The sequence below is a fragment of the Brassica napus genome, chromosome A8 (genome assembly GCF_020379485.1).
Source record: "Brassica napus cultivar Da-Ae chromosome A8, Da-Ae, whole genome shotgun sequence".
NCBI lineage: Eukaryota > Viridiplantae > Streptophyta > Magnoliopsida > Brassicales > Brassicaceae > Brassica > Brassica napus.
Genome location: NC_063441.1, coordinates 20,242,077 through 20,263,981, shown reverse-complemented (window position 1 = coordinate 20,263,981; position 21,905 = coordinate 20,242,077). Strand labels below are relative to the sequence as shown.

General features: G+C 31.2%; 2 protein-coding genes across 2 annotated transcripts; one reads left to right on the top strand and one right to left on the bottom strand.

Moving 5' to 3' along the window:
* Positions 1-371: 371 nt before the first annotated feature.
* On the bottom strand, positions 372-4,008 carry LOC106361983 (protein IMPAIRED IN BABA-INDUCED STERILITY 1). Its single transcript, XM_013801797.3, has 8 exons — positions 3,387-4,008; positions 2,973-3,257; positions 2,582-2,905; positions 2,282-2,509; positions 2,071-2,168; positions 1,374-1,989; positions 797-929; positions 372-621 (listed from the first exon to the last, which is right to left on the bottom strand). The coding sequence occupies exons 1-8, from the start codon at positions 3,783-3,785 to the stop codon at positions 602-604; spliced, it is 2,103 nt and encodes a 700-aa protein (XP_013657251.1). The 5' UTR covers positions 3,786-4,008; the 3' UTR covers positions 372-601.
* A 9,942-nt stretch (positions 4,009-13,950) lies between these two features.
* LOC106360173 (transcription factor MYB106-like) lies at positions 13,951-20,915 on the top strand. Its single transcript, XM_013799760.3, has 3 exons — positions 13,951-15,193; positions 19,070-19,199; positions 19,483-20,915. The coding sequence occupies exons 1-3, from the start codon at positions 15,061-15,063 to the stop codon at positions 19,982-19,984; spliced, it is 765 nt and encodes a 254-aa protein (XP_013655214.1). The 5' UTR covers positions 13,951-15,060; the 3' UTR covers positions 19,985-20,915.
* The last annotated feature ends 990 nt before the right edge of the window (positions 20,916-21,905 follow it).

The following is a 21,905-nucleotide window of genomic DNA, read 5'->3' as shown; positions in this document are numbered from 1 at the left end:
ACAAACACATGATTTATTAAAGGAATACATTAGATCATGATGTAACTGAAGAAAAATATAACATACTTCTGCGGTTACATTTTTGTCAATTTGGTGGAATGTGAATAATTACTCTAAACCGAAGTTTCATGTTGTACAGATCCCAAATACAGTAGATAAGTTCAACGTCACATCCTGATGGCACACAATCATAATCCAACATGGTCTCACATACGTCACGAGATATCATTAAGATACCATAACCACCATCACCATCATGAAACAAGAGGGTCCCAATACTGAAATATAAATCAGTAAAAATCTTTTTTATGTAACTGGATTTTCTATTGGTATGTAAATGTATAGAGATATGATGCTATGGCACTGCGCTAAATCTATAACCGCTCGTTGTTATTATATATACTCAAAATTTGAACTCATTAAAGAAGATTAAGTTATAAATAACAACAACAAAAAAAGCTTTCTTTATATTTGCTTGATCATCACAGTTTCTGAAGATCTTGCTATCGTTGTGTTTCTCAGACCATCAAGTCTTTTGAGTTCTTGGATCCCTCTTCAGAATCCACTTGGGAAGCTTTTCATGACATGCACATTTATACAGTCATTTCCCTTGTTTCTTCACTGCAATTCAAAAAATCCATACACTTGTTGTTACTAATATTATGTTTTAAGATCTTTAGTTTCATAGTCTATAAAGTAAAAAAAACTAACACAAAAAGATAAGTCAAAAACCACAGTATCTAGGTGTTTATTGCGCAATATAGCACACTAGATAAATACGCATACTATGTTATACCTTTCTGGAACAAAGATTTTCGAACTAACTGGCGAATCTGGCGTTCTTGGCGTTTCAAAAGCTCATCAACTCCATAAGATTGAGACAACAAGGGCCCCGAGAATTCTATTTTCTCATCATTGTCTTCATAACCCTGTCAAGTTCACACCTCATTAGCATGATTGAGTATGTTTCTCAACATGTGCTAAAAGAAGACAAGCAAATCATGCATGTTCTGTTTTTTCCTCTCAAGATTTTGAGTGAAAATAAAACATTGAGAAAGAGACAAAAGAACTTTAAGCAATAAAGCCACACTCTCAGTCAAATAGCATTCTGGAGATTCTCTTTCTACTCATTTTCATTATGTCACATATCAATATTAAGCTTTGAAAATCAATAACCTGTAGATGATTGTCATTAAATTTTAAAAACTGCATGAGAAATTTCAGATATTTTAACTTTTTGAATTTTATATAAGTTGAGGTTGGAATAAGAAAGGTTAAGCCACTTGGTTTGTAACTATATCAACTAGAATTTGGGTAACTATGGACAAAACAACTAGATGCTATTGCTAGCTTCTGTTTATCTACTAACATACCAAGTGATTCAGTTTTGCTGCCTTCTCTTCTCTCTGATAAAGCGCCAACGATAGTTCCTGTGAATGATACTCATCTGAAGCATCAAAAGAATCTGGACGTTCAAGCTGTCTCCACTTCTTCAGCATTGAAAGCTTCAACATCTCATATGCCTCACGGTCTTGGGAATCCTTTTCTTCCTTTTCATTCTCATTGATCTTAGACTCAACGTCAGTGCTCTCACTGAAAGCAGGAGAAGGTCCCAACAGGTTAGGAATGTAACCTCTTGAGAGAGATCTATTATGTGATCCATCTTTTCGTCGCTTAGCCCATGCAAAACCGCTTGATACAGAGACTTGCAAAGGCCCTGAGAATGGTACATCTCCTTGTGACGCGTGCTTCACATGAGAAGCTTCTTCTTTCTCATGTTCTGATGATGGGTTTTGCAGTTTCCCATATAAACTTGCATCGCTATCGATGGAGTTGTGAACTGAATGGCCATAACGTTTCTGGAGAGTTTGGGAAGGACGTCGTGCGTCCTGCACGCAGTTAGGTGGTGGCAGTTTAGCAAATGCAGGTGGCTTTCTCGTTGGCTTCCTTACTTCTGTCCCACGTCTCCCATTCCCACTGATCTTTTTCCTAAAATTTCCAAAATAGCATATGAGGATAATGAATGAATGAATGATTCAAGAACTGACACTTGAGAGTTAAGACTCTCACCTTGTTGCATCTTCACGGTGCTTTGCATCAATCTCCTTGCTAGGAGAGTATACAGGCAAGCTTGAGGGATCACAAGCAAAAGGCTCTGAAGTGAAATACTGTAATAAAAAAAAGGTAATAAAGTCATTTGAAAAGATGTGACAAGACAACTAAACAATGTCTTTCTTCAAACTTGATGATGTCATAGTTAGTTGGAAGATTAAATGGTTACCTGAGAAACAAGGGCAGCAGAAGCAGTCCCACGTTTGTGTGGCTCTACAGAAAGAAGAGTTTCTATAAGAGTGACGTCAGCTTCAGACAAATCTTTCAAGGTCTCTCGGAGACACCCATCATAATGCTGCTGCGGTTTGAACAGCATTGCATGAGGAAGTTTGGACTTCTTCCAGTAATCAGCAGGTGGAGATCCACATAGTTTGAATATCTTGTGCAACTGTTCCACCTAAATTTCAAGAAACAGTACACTTTTTGAGTTATATAACAAGACAAGAGTTGTAATGTTATGGTTTTTTACCTCGGTTCTTCCTTGCAGAACAGGTTTCTTGAGGAGAAGCTCGGCGAAAACACAGCCAACGCTCCACAAATCAACAGAAGCTCCGTACTCCGTTGCACCAAGCAAAAGCTCAGGAGGACGGTACCATAGAGTCACAACTCTACTTGTAAGAGGCTGCTTATTACTCCCAGAAGCATTGCAAAAGTTAGCTAGCCCAAAGTCAGCAACCTTTAAAACTCCTTCATTGTTCACCAGAAGATTTGAACCCTTGATGTCCCGGTGCATCACACCTCGTGCGTGACAGTGGTCAAGTCCAGACAACAATTGTTTCATATAACACTTAATCTACAAAAGGCCAAAGCAACAGTCATTATTTGTGCTCGAGATACAGAAAAAGTCTCTCAGAACTAACCTGTGGGGTTGTGAAGCTGATGTCAGGGCTTGAGAGAAGACCGGTGAGGTCATGCTCCATGTACTCGAAGACGAGATGTATGTTGCAAGAGAGCTTTGAAGTAACCAAGCCTTGGAGTTTGATGACGTTGGGATGATCCAGTCTCCTGAGTATCAGAATCTCTCTTGCCATGAACCTAACACTCTCCGGCTCGAAATTGTCGAACTTTACTTTCTTTAAAGCCACTATCCTCCCTGTTTCAGTCTCTCGTGCTCGGAACACGCTACTATACGTCCCTTGACCAATCTTTAAAAATCACCAGAAACAAAAAAAGAGCAAATCATTAAAAAAACAGAGCAAAACAGAGCAAAACAGAGTAAAACAGAGTAAAACAGAGCAAAACAGAGCAAAACAGAGGATTGTGAAAGTATTAACCTTTTCTAGTTTTTCGAAAGCGTCGGAACGGAACGGGACCCAGCCGTGAATAGCTTCGCCCGCGACGTTGCTCAGCCAGGAAGGCCAGCCGGCGGCGACCTGCTCAGCTTCCAAGTACTTGCTCAAGTTACCGAGGCGGAAACTCAACGACTCGCTCCTGCAATTCGAACTCGCTCGGCCCGACTCGGTCCCTAACTCGCTGCCGCCGCTCTTCTTCTTGCTGCTGCTCTTCTTGCCGCTCTTGCTCCTCCAAGAAACGAGCTTCTTCTCCACCGCCGGAGAAGGCTCCTCGTCCAGAATTCGACCCGACCCGGAACAAGCATTGTTGTTCTTGAACACTCCTGAGTGATCGATCGCTGGCGTTACGGAGACGGTTTGCTTCGAGCTGACACAACCCATTACCCAAAGAATCTTGGCTCCTCCGCGTCACCACCACATGTATACCGATTTATATCTCTCTCTCCTCCGGATCCGGTATTCGAATGAATCTCAAAGTAGTGAGTGAGTTTGTTGTTTATATACAACTTTTACTACGTTACAGAGAGAAAAGAGAATGTTTTTCTCTGCCTTTTTTTCACTTTCTTTAATTTCTGGCGTGAATTACGGAAGACGACGGTCCTTTTATTTTAATTTAGCAAATTATGAATGTCGTTAAAAAGATTTAAAATAGAGAAGCGACATCCACGGGAAAGATTTTTTTGGTTCGACAATGATTATGACTGATGATGAGTTTGATCTATCACTCTTTAGCTCTGAATGGTAACAGCGGATTGAGCGGTGCTATCATTCTTTGGCTCTGAATGGTAACAGCGGATTGAGCGGTGCGGAACAAGCGGTTTAACTGCGGTACAATTTTGACAGTTATAAAAACGTATAGATATATGATATATATGTAAAGCTTTTTGTTATTGTTAACTGCGGTGCGGTGCATGACGGATGTTACCATTCGGAGTCTTTGTTATTTTTGTTCTTTTTCTTGTGTTAGTTCCTTTTTAAAATTTCGTGAATTATATATTATTATCCAATTTTTCTCTACACAAAACATTTTTTCTTTATTTTTTTAGTTTTTTTTTCTAATTAAAAATAATATTATACTAGTATGTTGTTTTTACACATTATTTTTGTTTTTGTACATTTTATTTGGTTTCACACTGTTGAGTTCGATATTTCTATGGACAGTCGGTTATATTATTATGCAAATGGAGCTAGTTTGACTAGTGGTCAGTGTGTGGATTGAGCTAATACGGCCAAAAACGGTGGTGGGTCGTTGTTGACTTGTTTTGCCATTTTTATACTATTTTCAAGCCGAATAGTTTAGATACATATAACACTGCACTTGTCGACTTGGTAATCACGCGGTAACATATAACACATTTTGTAGTCTTATTGTGTATTTGTATTTGTTTATTGGTGGTAAACACATACGGATCGATAAAGAATCCTTTTTTGTTTAGCACCTCTCTGGTGTTATTAAAACGCGTATTGAGATTTAAATGCTACTGATTTTGTAAGTAAGATAACTCCTTGGGATTTGAGCTTCGGTAATCAATATACTTCCATCTCTCATTAAATTTTTAAACTATTGTTGGATCATGTGACTTTATATAGCAAAACCTTCAACCATCCTATGCAATTTAAAATCTCCACGGATGAATTAATTGTATTTCATACGTGTATGTGGGAGCAGCATTAATTGTTCGAAGACGATATTCGGATCCGCCACAACAACTAAAATATTTGAAATTTTGTGTAGGTTATTAATAAATAAAAGCTTCTTGGTTGAAATTTGAATTCCACTATACTACTTCTATTAAAAATGTATGATGAATTGATCAAAATCACATAAAGAAACTAAAAAGTTATATTTATCTAAAATATCATTATAATATGAAATTTAAAGAACTCACCAAATTATAATTAATCACATATTTTTTAAATTACTAAAAATACAAAATATTTTAAATATATTTAAAATTTTAAAATATCTTACAGTTTTAAAAAAACAACTCTTCAAAATATGAAAGAAAACAATTTAATCATCTATACACTTAAATAAAGAGAGTAAAAACAAAAACAAAAAGTAAAAGGCAAATTGTGTTGACTTTAACTTTTCGGCAGACATTTATCTTTAATAGCTAACATAAATTGCGCACCTTTCCCGTTCTTTGATATTTCATGTCTCCATGACCCAACCATAACACCTATTGTAACAGTCACTATTGTATTTCTCAAGTATTCAATAGTGAAATTAGGTGGTCCATATATATACTAACAATCAATTTGCTAATTTAGAGTCAGGTATTAGTACTTATTAGTATAAGCTGAGTATTAGTTCCAATCTCTAAAATACAAAAGGAGAAATTGTGTAGACTCATCAATCACTACTCTCACAAACGATTGGTTTGATTTCCCAATGAGTAAAAAAGATTTCAGATGGATCCTGCAAAGGTTGAGCATAAGAGTTTGACAAATTAAGCTTCACAAAACCAGACATGGTTGATTACATTCTTTTATGATGGTAACTCGCAAACGGCTTTCCAATCTTTTGACATATACTGACCCAAGCAGCTCGGGTACGGTTTTGCATCGACATTCTTTTCCAGGTCGTAGCACGTCTCCATAAACAGCCATTTTTATCACATCGTGATCCTTGTCTGTATGTTTACATTAGATGAAAAATGTTTATGACCTTATTTTTACCATTTTATAGAGATTCTGGCATGGTTTTAATGGTTATAGACTCTAAGTGTAAGAAGACTCTAAGTGTACGAACAGAAAAACATGCCAGGATATCTTTAACCAAGTCCTTTTCGAAAGAATATCCATTCGCAAGAGCATTATTTACATCTTTGTTTGACTCATATCAAAATGTAAACTAACAATTCATGTCACTGCTTTTGCGTTTAAAGAAGATTCCAAGTAGCTCAAAGTACAATTCTTGATATGGTAAAGAAGTAAGATCTAAAGCAAAAGCAGCTCCCACTTGTATATGAGATTGGCGTAAATTCTAACGAACACGCTATTCAATACAACACTTTACGAAGACATGAGGATTGAAAAGCCATTGCGCAAGTGATGTATCTAGTAGAACAGACTATATAATATACCCTTCATGAGTTTACAATGTACATGATTTCAAGTATGAAAATCACATTCAATCTCTGCCCCAAGTATGGTTCATCACATCCACATGTAAACATATTCATTGTAGAGTTTTAGCCTAGGATTACTTAAGGTTCAAGTTATCTTTGACCTATATCTAAAGCTTGAAAGTAAATGCACAATCAAGAGAATCAAACAACTTAGCAAGAGAATACAACAACCTTCTTATGATCAAATAGACTTTACGCCTAAACAACCTTCTTATGATCAAATAGACTTTAGGCTTAAGCTATTTATCTTTGTTGATGTCCCTTTTTTCTTGCTCTTTAACGTGATCTGATTGTTTGCCAAATACCTTGTGCTTGTTTCCTTATGTTTCTTAACCTAATCATATACAACAGACAATACTACCTGCCTTATGAAGACTTACGCCTAACTGCATCACCTGAGCTGTCCTATGAAGATCCACGCCTGACCAGATTTACTTGCACCATGTTGAAGATTTCTTGCAAGCCTTTCCTCTGTAGTCTGCATAATTGTTTAATAAACCGCTTTCTCCGGAACTTGAAACCTGGATTTCCTGTAATCTGCAATAAATTACATAGTCTGGGATTCGAACCCCAGACCTGGGTGTAGAAGCCTTGTTTGCAGACGATCTTGATGCAGTTTATTTGTGTAAATGTTAAACTTGAAGGCTTTTTATTAAATTAGATAAAAAGTTAGAGGATTTTTTAGATATTCCGGCAAAAATAAATTAAGATGAGTTTACTTAAACGTGAGACACATTTCGGCAAAAAAAAAATTAAGATGCGTTGTCTTAAACGTGAGACACATTCCCGCAAAAAGAAATTAAGATGCTTTTACTTAAACAGTGTAGCAGTTACGCTAATTACGCAGTCGATAGGTGCTTCAAAACCATGGAGAGGGCTTTTAATTTTGAACAAGCGCTCGAGCTGTATGGGGGACAGACTGGGAACGGCTCCCTCGGGAACGTTGAGCCCCAAGGTTAAGAGAACCAGAAACGAGACAGTTTCTCCGTTGTAAACAAGTTTGATATCTGGAAAACACATGAGGAAACCAAACTATAGAGCTACGAAAACTAAGGAGTGAATCATACACAGCTTGACTAGATTTGAGGGAATGTATACGTAACAAAAGAACACTCACTAACGCAAATACAAATATGCTAAGTTGTTGTTTGTTTGTTCTTAGTTATGAGTTGTTGATTGTTTGTTCTACTCGTGGGCAGTGCCAGTGGACATGCCGATCCTGAAAATTTGGAGGCCAAAGATAATTTAGTAAAAACTTTAATAATCTTTTTTTTTTGCCAATTTGGAGGCTTATCAATGTATATACTAACTCTTATACATTTGAGAGATCAAAGTTTATTAATGTTTCATTTCGCTGTTCAGGATTGGTGGCGATCAACTTAATTAAGTATGCAATTGATGTTACAAAACTAACATGTATTCCTGACTGTGGAAGTAGAATTACAATGAGACTTGATTACTCACTGCTAGCATAAAAGCTTCTTCTAGCTTTACTTTTCTCAGTCACCAGCATTTGCAATATGCTAGTGATAGAGGAAAAACTTCTCTTTAGCCTCGTTTCTAAAACAACTCAGCTTAATGGTTCATGTAGGCTAGACATGTGAAGATTGGAATGTAACCCAGTTGAACCCAGTTGAACTGGAGGACTAGAATTTGTGTGTTCGAAGTAGAAATATTATGTTGCAGACACACCGGTGCCCAGCCCTTGGTAGAAGCAAAGAAAACCCCTGCTTCCAGCTTTTGTTCATTAATAAAGTATTTTCGGCCACAAAATTTTACAAGTTTTCACTAGTCTAGTGATAATCAATAATCTTTGTTATGTCAAACAACCATCGTTCCAATCTCTCATTGGTCATTTCAACTTTTTTTTCCTATTTTTTGTTTTTCTTCTTTTAAAAGTGGCTAATTTTTTTTCTTTACTTCAAATCTTAAAATTTTTAGGACCGGTTATGAGACACACTAACACAACCTTTTGAGTTTTGTCCTCGTTTTCTAAAATTGATCGTTACAACGAAGGTTTTTTGGTATGTTGTGGTAGAGCTTTTTGTTATGTGCCGGTATGTTATGTTTGTATATGCTTGAGGTGGAGCCATGGAGGTGTTCTGTTTAGGCACTACTCTCGGTGATGGTCTTCTGATCAGCCACCAGAGTTTCTTATGGTCGACGACGGTCTTGTACTGACGGTTGACGGCAACTAGAGTCTTCAGATCTTCTGGTTTTATTCGTTATCTAGCTTTCGTTTTGTATCCGACTTAGTTACTATTTCGCATTTTCGTTAAAACTTTTTTAACCATGCCTAATTCATGATTGTTTGTTAAATTTGGTTGTACCAGAATAAGTCAAAAACATACACACACAAAATTTACAATGAAAATTAAGTCCATATATATTGCGAGCTTTCATTTGTAATACTTTGAATTCTCAATTTAATAAACGAAAAGCTAGTCCTTTCTCATAAAAAAAGGAAAAAGATAATCGGAAGTTCTAAAGAGGTCTTATTGGATCAATGATCTGAATTCTTGTTACAACAAACGAGAAACTCTGAACTATCCATTTTACATTTATCAAAACTCTCATTCGAAATTTCGAATATGATAACAGGATCGTGCAGGCTATATCTTATTAATTTCTCGTATATTAAAGATTTACCTTCCTCTTCCAAAGTTGTTTTGCCCTTTTCACTTTGCCGCATGCATATATACGTCGTGATGATCTGTTTTTACATTCAATAATGATCAAGTTTTTTTCCCTAACTGATCAAACTTAGAATTTTTATTTCTAAAGTGAAACTAACAAATCAAATATATTCAAAATTATTATTAAGAATTGATTTTATTTTAAGAATCAATTTTATTTTAAAGTATTTGAAGATATGTGGGTCTTAGTCTAATAAATTATACCACTTTTACTTTTAAAAAATTTCTTTTTGAAAAAGTCCTTTTCAAGACCCATTCTAAAAAAGAAAATGTTTTCCAAATTTTTATCCATAAATGTCATCATATTCTTCTCTGTTGCTAAGAAAGTTTTAATCTTTGCATCTTTATTGTTTGCCACTACCCGACTAGAGCACAACTATTATTATGAAAAAGGTTTGCAGAAACTTGAAAAGAGCTGCAGATTAAGGTGGCTTAATTAAATAAGGCATGTGATTAGATAGTTAAATTCACTCCTTAGACCATCTCCAATGAGACTCTATTTTTTCCTCTATAATTTACATTAAAATAGAGTAATTTTATTGTAGTATAATTTTTGCTCTAATGTATTATTTTATAATAGAGTATAGAGTAAAATATAAAAGAATATTATTTTTCTATTCTAAATATAAAGTAAAATATGACATTTTTCAATATTTCACTCTATAATAAATTACCTCTATTATAGAGTAATATTATTGGAGCAAAAGTTAATAAATAATATAGAGGAAAAGATAGAGTTTCATTTGAATGTCCTTAAAACGAAGAAGAAGATTTCATCAACTGACATAGTTACATGCAGTTCTCGGGAACATGTTAAAGCACTTAATTACTGCATGACGTCCTTTTAAAAACCTTTCTTCTCTGTCAATTGTCAGAAGACTCAGAACCCACAACTAAAGCATCATTTTTGTTCTCTATTCGTATTAATCAATATTTTTGTTAAATCTAACTAGTTTACATTTTAAGGGAAGTTTAAATATTTTAATGACATAACCTTACGCGCTCACATGATAAAAATGATTCAGAATGAAAAAATGACAAGACCGTTTATCATCAGTCGCGAAGATGAATGAAAAGATCGTATTTTAGCTCGTGAACGAGTCCTTAATTAATGTGTAAATAAGAAATCATGGACAAAGTGTAGAGTCTGTAGACAATGCTGAGAACGGTGTTCAACGCGGGTTTATCGATCAAGAATGAAACGTAAACATAATTTAAATAACTGAATATTTTTTCATGGTATAAAAATAAATAAATCATACGTAATAATTTCTCACGATTACTTTCTTTAGACTTTCTTAATAACCATGTCTAAAATAGTAAGTTAAATCTAATAAATTAAATAGTAAAGTTACTCTTGGTGTGGATGTGCATTCTCATTTATCAGATTACTCCCCAATCTCTATACCTGTTTATTTCTATGAATTCAAAATGAATTTGGATTAGAGATTAGTCCCGTCTGAAGTATTTTTTTTGGTTTGGTCATTGAATTGTTTATTTTAAACATAAAATATCAACCCAACAAAACGGAACCAGAACAAAATGTCCGGTTTGGTCATTGTTAGTAATCCATTAATCTTTAATCTAATATATTAAAACAGAAGTCATGGCTTCTTTTCATGTGTGATTTTTTTAGTTTGGACCATTCCTAGAAAATATCATATTTTACATAAGTTTATTATTATATCTTTTAATATATTTATCTTTTAATTTGTAATACAAATGAATATATTTAAAATGTTCTAACAAAATCTTTTTAAAATCTTCTTAGAATCTTTTTAAATTTACTTTCGAAAAATAGTTAGTTTTAATTTAAATTATCATAATATATAATTAGAAATTAAAATTGAATATAGTTTTGGTTTGGAAACGAAAATTTAAATAAAATGAAATTAATTAATTTCAAAAATACATTTACTAATAATTTTTAAAGATTTTGTTAGAAATAAATATTTATTTCTATTTTAATTTTTTCAAATTTCTTTTCTAATAAAATAAAAATCATGATTTTTTTATAAGTGATATTTTTATTTGGACCATCATTTAAATTTTCTATTAAATGTATATCACTAATGCTAATATATATAATATTTTTAACTACTTTAATCATAATATCTTATATATCTTTTAATTATTTAAAAATTTTTAAAATTCTAACAAATCTCTTGAAAAAGATTATAATAAGATCTTAATTGTCATAAATTGAATATAAATATTTTCGACTAATTTTGTAATTAGTAATGAAATGTTACTAAAAGAATAAAATTATATCATATTTTATCAATTTTATAATAATATCTATCATTTTAAAATAAAAACGTTATATTGAACAAAATATGATAAAATTATTTTAAATTGATAAGTTAACATATTTTATTTTCATAAATATAAAATATTTACGCTAAAATATAATATGTTGGTAGAACGGGTTAATATTAGTAAACTATATAATACATGTATAAAAATTTATCTTATCTTAAACTTTTTAATATACAATAATTTATTATATAAAATTAATAAACATTAAAAATTACTAAGAAAATCTAGCGATCTGAATTATGGATCATGATTATAATAAATTAAATAAAAAATTGTTTTCATATATGTTGTTTCATGCATTAAAAAATTAGTTTAGTAATCAAACGCAAATTCTAGGACAAATATATAATAAGCAACATATATATGTGATGATTTTAATTTACAGCATGAAAACTATAAAATTATTATATTTGGCATAACTATACAAACATTTAAATATGTGAATAACATTAAAAATATATAATAATTATGTAAAACAAATATTTATATATATAAATGTGAAAATATATACCCGCACGGTTATGCGGGTGAAAATCTAGTTAGTTAATTAAAAGGAAAATCAGTTAAACTTGATATTGAATCATATCCAAACAATATATAATTTGAAATTTATCTAACCGTGCAAAATCTAAAGCCAATCAATTATCACGAGATTTTAAAATATTTTGTTAAAATAAATATTTATTTCTATTTAAAGTTTTTTAAATATATATAAAATATATATGCTAAAATACAATATATTGGTATAACGGGTTAAAATTAGTAAAATATATAATACATGAATAAAAAGTTAACTTATCTAAACTTTTTTATATATAGTAATTTATTATATAAAATGAATAAACATAAAAAAATTGTTAAAGAAAATCTAGCGCTTTGAATTATAGGTTACAATCATAATAAATTATATTCAAAATAATTTTCAAATATGTTTTTTCATGCATAAAAAATTGGTTTAATAATCAAACACAAATTCAATAGGACAAATATAGTAAGAAGCAACATATATATGTGATAATTTGGATTTGCAGCATGAAAACTATAAAATTATTGTATTTAAAATAATTATACAAATATTTAAATATGTTAGTAACATCAAAAATGTATATTGATTGTGTAAAACAAATATCTATATATAAACATGAAAATATATACTCGCACGGTTGTGCGAATCAAAATCTAGTATATACATTACAAAAGAACCAACATACTATTCATTAACTTTGCTAATTGTCTTAGACCACCTCCAATGAAAGCTCTTTAATCAGAATTCCATTATTGAAAATAAAGAAATAAAAAAAATAGGAAAGAGAGTGAAGAGATCTTTTTTTGTCACTGAATCTAATATATTAAAACATAAGTCATGACTTTTTTTCATGTGTGATTTTATTAGTTTAAACCATTCTTAGAAAATATCATATTTTACATAAATTTATTATTATATCTTTTAATATCTTTATCTTTTTATTTGAAATACAAATGAATATATTTAAAATGTTGTAACAAAATCTTTTTAAAATCTTCTTAGAATCTTTTTAAATTTACTTTTGAAAATTATTTAGTTTAATTTATAAAATATAATTAGAAATTAAAATTGAATATAGTATTGGTTTATAAACAAAAATTTAAATAAAATGAAATTAATTAATTTCAAAAATAAATTTACTAATAATTTTTAAAGATTTTGTTAGAAATAAATATTTATTTATATTTTAATTTTTTCAAATTTGTTGTCTAATAAAATAAAAATCATGATTTTTTGATGAGTGATATTTTTATTTGGACCATTATTTAAATTTTCTATTAAATGTATATCACTAATGCTAATATATATAATATTTTTAACTACTTTAATCATAATATCTTTTATATCTTTTATTTAAAAAAAATTAAAATTCTAACAAATCTCTCAAAAAAGATTATAATAAGATCTTAATTGTCATAAATTGAATATAAATATTTTCTGTTACTAAAAGAATAAAATTATATCATATTTTATCAATTTTATAATAATCTCTATCATTTTAAAATAAAAATGTTATATTGAACAAAATATGATAAAATTATGTTAAATTGATAAGTTAACATATTTTATTTTCATAAATATAAAATATTTATGTTAAAAATATAATATGTTGGTAGAACGGGTTAATATTAGTAAACTATATAATACATGTATAAAAATTTAACTTATCTTAAACTTTTTTAATATACAGTAATTTATTATATAAAATTAATAAACATTAAAAAATTACTAAAAAAATCTAGCAATTTGAATTACTGATCATGATTATAATAAATTAAATACAAAATTGTTTTCATATATGTTGTTTCATGCATTAAAAAATTTAGTTTAGTAATCAAACGCAAATTTAATAGGATAAATATATAATAAGCAACATATATATGTGATGATTTTAATTTACAGCATGAAAACTATAAAATTATTATATTTGGGATAATTATACAAACATTTAAATATGTGAGTAACATTAAAAATATATAATAATTATGTAAAACAAATATCTATATATATAAATGTGAAAATATATACCCGCACGTTTGTGCGGATGGAAATCTAGTACTTTAATTAAAATAAGAAAAAAAAATGAGTCTAAACGTGGTCCATCCCAAAGTCCATTACACAATAAGAGAAGAGAGGAGTACCGCTTTTGCTACCCCATCGGCTACAATATTTTTCGATCGAGGAATATGAGAGAAAGAGATGCTTGTGAACTAAAACAAATGTTTTTAGAACCACTTCTAATCTTTTACCTTCCACATGTCTTATAACTAGCATTTTAATTTATAAACATAAATTTGGCCCGTCTAAAGTTGGATTATTATTATTTTTTCTGCATGGTAATTATTTTATTTTTGTGCACGCATGGATTTGGTAGTTTATTCGAACTAGTTGATCTTCGGTTTCCATCCATATTCTATACAAATAAACTTACGCACCTCATAATTACTCAGACGGCCACCCAAAAGGACGAGTCACAAACAATTTAGTCACCATTGATTTTAGAAAAGAACTTGCTGATACACAAACAAAGTCTATTTTAATATTTTGATAGCTAAAGAATTGTATTATTGTGGTAATAAATTACAAAATTTGTCAAACTCAATGATTTGATTTTTAAAGGTGTTAGTTAATTGATGTTTTATTTGTTCCCCTAAAAACCTTTACTATTGATTTTGTACATATAGATTAGGGCAGGATTTGGGTACTTTTGCAGAAATTTTTTACTTCTATAAAAACTTTGCAAAAGTGTGAAAAATCGTTAATCTAGCGGCAAGGATAAAAATCCCTCGATGGCACCAAAAATATAAGTGTTATATATAGGTGATATCCCTTATGCACAATCCCACTGCTCACTCTCTCTAAACCATTTCACTTTAAGTAAAAAGAAGAAGAGAGAGAGAGAGAGACTCGCTTCCAAATAAACTATCTATCTTATCGTGAGGTTACGAGTGGTATCTATAGGATTGCTCGGCCTGAGAAAAATGGGGAGGAAGACATGGTTTAACGACGACGGGATGAAGAAAGGAGAGTGGATAGCGGAGGAAGACGAAAAGCTCATCGCTTACATCAATGAGCATGGCATGTGTGATTGGCGTTCAATCCCCAAAAGAGCTGGTATGTATATTGAATTATTGATACACATACTTACACCATGTCCATATATATACCAATAATTCATAAACATTTTTTATGCTACAGATATTTCATTAACATATGTTAGATCTTTTAGATTTTTCACACGTATTAAAATGATTAGTGTATATCAATAAATATCTTGATTTATGTGTAAAAAACAAATTTCTAGGATTTTAAACCAATAGTTTTAATCAAAACTTCTTGAATTTACCAGTTTATTCTTTTTAACTTATTAAATATGCATTGAAAACCTTACAAAATTATCTTTGTGAAATACTTTTTTTTTTCAAAACATTTATTTTTGTAGAACGGTGAAAAAAATATTTTATGTGTCTTTTTTTCCTGTTTTTGTTCAACTAAATTCTCGGAACAAGGGGTTTATAAAGTAAGCTAGATCAGTTCTAGATTTTGCTTACGAACTAATTTTTTTTTTTGTAACTTAAGAACTAAAGTATTCCTTTGTTTAAATCAAGCAACCGAGTTTTCCTCTTGTTTTAGATTCTTTCTGGCATAGAATAACTCTAGAGTTTTCATATGTAGTGAAATTCTTGGTTTTCAATACTTCATATTTTTTTTTGGTAAAATCAATACTTCATATTTTCCTGAGGTAAACCTGTTTTCAGAAAATACTTGCCGATAGTTTTTACATTTCCCCGTTTCATTTGTTGTTGTCTTGCTGATATTTCTCATTAATTAGTATATATTACTATAGATTTTTGGGATATGAAATTTGGTATATAATGTATTGTACATTCAATAGCAGAATCCATGTTCTTTGGAGGAGGGGGGGCAAACTCAATTATAAAAACTTCATGAAATCCTAGCGAAATAATTTTTGTAACCAAACCTTTTTTTTTTGTAACCAAACCAGTAATAGAAAGTGAAGTACATTGTTGACTGATCAAAGAAAAGAAAGGGAAAGTACATATACATGACATATTGTATTTTATAATGTTGTGGTGAGAGTACATGAATGATTGTTAAATCTATTCTATTAAAACTGAAGTACAAAATAATATTTACTTATTTTAAGTAAATTCTTACATATTTTCATTCTTTTTTAACTAATTCTAACTACGTCATTTATTATCTTTTCTAATTAATTCGACATCATTTATTATAAAATATAAAATATAATTTACCTATTTTAAATTATTTTATTACATTTTTCTTTTTTCACTATTCTTAACTAATTCATTAATTGTATTTACTACAGTAGTTCGACATCATTTATTTTATGTGTTAACCATAATAATTTCACAGATTTTAATGAAATTGCTCCATTAATAACAATAATTCAAACCAATTAATAAATACTTTTTTATTTGTATATATAATCAGTTAGACATAAGCATCCATTGATCTCCCATTCAAGTATAAATCAATTTTTTTTGGATATCAATTTTTTTTGCATTTTAAAATTAAACTTCATTCGAATATTATAAATTTCTGGATGTGGTTCGAGTCGGATACAAGTAAGCGTGTATGAACCTAAAAATATCCAAATAAAATATATGTTTAAAAATAAAAATATCATTAAACAATTTATAAAATAAAAAAATTAAAATTAAAATCTGCGCGAATGCAGCTCTAATTTCTTTACTACTAGGGGTATGCCGGCGCTACGCGCCGGATCTTTAACACTAATATATATTTTAATGATTTCAAAACTATTTTTTTATGAAATGTGAAATTCAATTATCATTATATAAAGAATAGAAATTTACAGAAATAAAGGCTTACAGATGAAAATTTACATGGTTGAAGAAAACGTTTTAAACTGCAAAGCTCTAAACTGAGACTTAAAACCAACATTTCATTTAGCATGCAAGCTTGTGGTCAGCCTTGTAGCGAAGAAAAGCAATCATGTTGCGAATTGCCTTGTCAATGATCCGAACCACTATTTTTGTGGTCAAGATTTCAAAACTATTTTTGTGTTTGTAGGAACAAAATATAGTAAATATATAGAGGTATTTAAATTTTATTTTACTTTGTCCATCAGTTTCTTAACATACTTTTTTTTATAAAAAAAAAATCAAATATATGCATAAAAATAAACATGACAACCAATATTTGCGACTACACCAGAATTTCTGAATATTATGCTCTTAGAAATGAATAGAGTTTTTTGTTACCGCCACATCCAATTGAGCAAAATGCTTTTAGAATTCGTTGATTACTTTAGCTTTTGTTTTATGAGTGACATTTGCTAAAGATGTGAAAAGAGCAAGATTTATCAAAAAAGTGAGAAGATATATCAAAGTAGTAAGTGAAGCAAAGTGTGATCAATATCTTGTTCATTGCAACCATAGATGTGGCTGCACCTTTCATATCTAATGAGATTGAGGTACCTCATAAGAAGACGGGTCATCCACCATGAAAAGCTCGTTCTCCACCGCGAGTAGCTAAAATGTGATGGTGGGTTAGTGTTTTATGATACGACCACAATAATATATCTTCAATCACACTGAAAAAGTCCAAATGCACAACATTACAACAAATATATTTAGCATGGGGGAGGGGGGGTTGACATTTATGACTTTTAAATATAATTTAGTAATTCACATTTATGTTCCTTTCACATTTGAAGCTCACCCTATGACTAAGGCCACCATTATCGCGGAACTTTAATGGGGTTTTAAAAAAAATTATTGCGTGGGCCCCATAAAAACCATAAGAATCGCACATAAACTATGAAATAAAAATCTATTTTGGAGTGTTTCTTGCACTGTTGGGCCGCCACGTGTCAGTGGGGCCTGCGATTGGTTCGTTTTTAAATATTTTTTTTTTTATTTCAGACAAAAAAATAATCAAAAAAAGGTTTCCTAAAAAACTGTGCCACCGGTGTCAGCGATAATTATGCTCTAAGAACGTTAATAATTAATTAAAAAAAACACCGGAGCACCAGACTCAGATCCCAGCAACGTCCTTAGCTTTCCTTTTATATACTTATTCCTTGGATTCATCAAGCCGATCAAAATGCATACATGATCTCTAAAATTTCAACTTTACGCCGCCATAGAAGAGATCAGACGTGTTCTGGTGCAAATAAGTCGGATATAATAGTGGAGGAAACTCACTAAGACTAAGGGTATGACTGGTTTCCCCGCTACCATCCGCAAACGCAGCTTTGCAGTTGTTGGCGTTTTGCAACAATCACTCAAACCGTTCTAAACCATTTCAAACCGCTATAAACCTCATAAACAACTCGGTTTAAAGTACATATTAATGAGAGTGGAGGACGTTACGGAGAGTTGATCGGCGACGTCATTTGAATCAGTCGACAGCTGAGCTGTGAAAATCCAAGTTCAGAAAATGAGTTAAACCCTACACTTCAATGGGCCTGAACAAAAACATATTTTAAAAACCCAAATGCCATAACAAAACATTCGAAACTGAAAATTCTTAGTCTGCCACGTGTCCAGAAATGCTCCATATAAGAAAATGATGTGGAGGGTTAAGGTGAGAGAAAACTCTCCTTTATTAGTATAGATATATGATGATTTTGTTCTGGAATCTATGCAGTTCAAACTTCTATCCATATGATATTATAAAAACCGATTTCAAGCTATAAACGGCCCCTATGCTTTGTCTACATTTATACATAAGTGTATGTTTTATGTTTTAAAATCCTCAATCTTTGGTACCTTTTAATCTGGTTCGAAGATTTTTTTTATATGGTCGAAATGTTAAAAAAATTGCAACTTATATATTATGCTTTTTAATTCTCCATAATTGAGGAAAAGTTTAAGGGTAATTCCAAGCAGCTTATTTTTTTTTTGCCACTACAAAAGTAGAATTAAACTGCTTTTGACTACTAAAATTGGCATCTCTATAATTTATCATGAAAAATAGGTTTGCAGAGGTGTGGAAAGAGCTGCAGATTAAGGTGGCTTAATTACCTAAGGCCTGGGATTAAAAGAGGCAAATTCACTCCTCAGGAAGAAGAAAAGATCATCAAAGTTCATGGTGTTCTCGGAAACAGGTTAGTTTCTTCTCTTGATTAATAGCTGCTGCTGTGTCTTTTATTTAAGAAAAAACTAATGCTCTGTCAGAAGTCAAAACTTCAATTTGGATTAACATTTGCACATAGGGATGTTAACTATATAATGTAATAGACTTTAGACTAAACAGCTTTGAATGGTAAGAATATCCGACTCCTATGGACTTTGAGATTAATTAGTCTTGGTTTTGAGCAGGATCTCCTATAAATTATATATAAGAAAAAGAATTCTAAATTTTGTTGTTATTATTGATGAAAACTGAAGGTGGGCAGCCATTGCGAAGCATATGGAGAATCGAACAGACAACGACATCAAGAACCATTGGAACTCCTGTCTCAAGAAAAGACTATCGAGGAACGGAATTGACCCGATGACCCATGAGCCCGTCAACAATAACCTCACCGTCACGACCACTTACGTAGAATGTGGTAGCTCTTCTACGACTACGTGGCCAACGAGGGAAAACCATTGTTCCTCCACACCTTCCGGCTTGGTTTGTGTCCTGAACAAGCTCGCTGCAGGTATCTCATCTAGACAATACGATCTCAACATAATCAAGAACATCTTGTTGGACCCGAGAATCACAAGCAGTGAGCAAGATGAAGAAGAAGTGTTAAAGAGGGATCAGGAGATTGGTGGTTGTGAAGAAGAAGATTTTCTGATATGGGACGATGAGGAAGTTAGGCGTTATATGGAGACTGACGATATAGAGTACGAGACGACGCCGTACGTGTCCCTCTTGTACGAAAGTACTCGCATCTTCTGACTCGATCGGTCCAGTACTAAAGTGTGTTAATGTGTTGGCATATGATTTATTGTTGCAACAAATAAAATTAATGTGGGCCACTTTAACCAAGAGAAGGTTTGTGAAAAAAAAAATGCAAAATAGCTTATGAAATGAATTTACAAAATAAGTAGACTCCAATGAAGATTGTTTTGTCTGGTAATTAACATACGATTTTCAATTTCATGTCGCTGTTAATTCACAAGACACAACCAAACCTATTCCCATTTTCCATTCCAATTATAATTACTACTTCTACAGTTCTACGGAAACCAAATAATCACACAATATATAATCTCTACGAATATATATATGTCGCGCCATTTATAGAATAGAATAATGATATACAAGTGACAAAGAAGACTTCATTAAAGCTGTGAGACTGACAGTGCCCAACTTACAAAGTCGTACAGTGAATGAGAAGACGTGCCATGAATACGTATATTTTGATATTCTTTCTGTTTCTTTATTAATTGATGTTTAAAAAAATATTTGTTTCAATATGTTTTTTGGCATGCATTTGTTTCCGGATGTTTACAAATTTTAATATAAATTTTTATATTTCGTATGATTGATTAGATTTTGTAATTTATTTTAGTACTGGTTAAGTAAAATATTAAATAATTAATAATGTTTTGTTTAGAAAAAGAAAAATAAATAATTGCATGTCTAGTTATAAAACAGCAAATAATAAATATAGAAAACTATATAACTAGTAATTTTGTGTGACTCTCCCTTCAAGTAAGAGGAACATGTTATTTGTCTCCATTGGGGCTAGGTGGCGGACCCACGTTAAGAGATGTGGTGTCACATGACACCTCTTAAATCTAAATAAATATGTGTTTTGTATAAATTAGCAGTTGAATTCATCTATCTCTGCTGGTAAAATACCATAAGTGACACCCCTAAACTCAGGTTCAAACCCCCCACTATTGACACTTTTTTATTTTTTTTTTAATGGTTTGACCCACCTAAAATTAGATCCTAGGTCCGCCACCAGGTCATAGCGTCTACCCCGACTTGACGTTTGGGGGGGGGGGGGGGGGGTTGGGTTTGCTGTGACAATGAAATCACTTTGAAATCACTTGATCTTGGTCAAAGAGATCATCATCATGCCATGCGTGTGCCTGTGTCTAGCTTCGACTCTTAAAACCCACCTTGCCCGAAACTTGATGATCTATTTTAATCCAAACCGATTGTTTTAAATGAATTTGAATCCAATACCAAGTTGGACATAGGTTTTATTTTTGAAGGTTAATTAAGTTGGACATTGTTATGATCCATACTAGATACAGCTGAGATTATCATTTATTACAATCTAAAGCCAAACTGAAATTTTGTATATGACATAGCGTCACTGTCACCGTTGCGTTTGATTTTTTCATTTATAGACCATCTTCAATAAAACACTATATTTCTATCTATAATTTACGTTAAAATATATTAACTCTATTATAGAATAAAATAAAATAAAATGTGATGTTTTTTTATATTTCACTATATAATATAATAACTTCATTATAAAATAATACCATTAAAGCAATAGTTACCTTATAATAAAATTATTCTATTTTAGTTTAAATTATAAAAGAAAATATAATGTGCCATTGGAAATACTCTTACTAACCATTGATTAGGTCAAAGTTCACTTCACGTGATTCTTCTTATTATTCGTTAAGGAAAAATTCGTATCGGTTGTTTTTTATTGACAAACTTTTAGTTGGATTTTAGATTTATAAGATTTGTTCGTTTTATACATTCATCTCATTTTTTTTATCTCCATCAAAAAAGTGAGCGATGACAATAAATTTTCCAAATACCATGTAAAAGAGAAATTTGAAAGTCCACAAAAATACAATCGGCGCTCTGTATTTCATCATGTTTAGGATGAAATTTTATTTAC

Coding starts and splice junctions, on each gene's coding strand:
- LOC106361983 (XM_013801797.3), bottom strand. CDS start 3,785: ATGGGTTGTGTCAGCTCGAAGCAAACCGTCTCCGTAACGCCAGCGATC. Junction 2,510..2,581: donor TTCTGCAAGGAAGAACCGAG/GTAAAAAACCAT, acceptor CTTGAAATTTAG/GTGGAACAGTTGCACAAGAT. Junction 930..1,373: donor CAGCAAAACTGAATCACTTG/GTATGTTAGTAG, acceptor TGAACTTGACAG/GGTTATGAAGACAATGATGA.
- LOC106360173 (XM_013799760.3), top strand. CDS start 15,061: ATGGGGAGGAAGACATGGTTTAACGACGACGGGATGAAGAAAGGAGAG. Junction 15,194..19,069: donor TTCAATCCCCAAAAGAGCTG/GTATGTATATTG, acceptor CATGAAAAATAG/GTTTGCAGAGGTGTGGAAAG. Junction 19,200..19,482: donor CATGGTGTTCTCGGAAACAG/GTTAGTTTCTTC, acceptor TGAAAACTGAAG/GTGGGCAGCCATTGCGAAGC.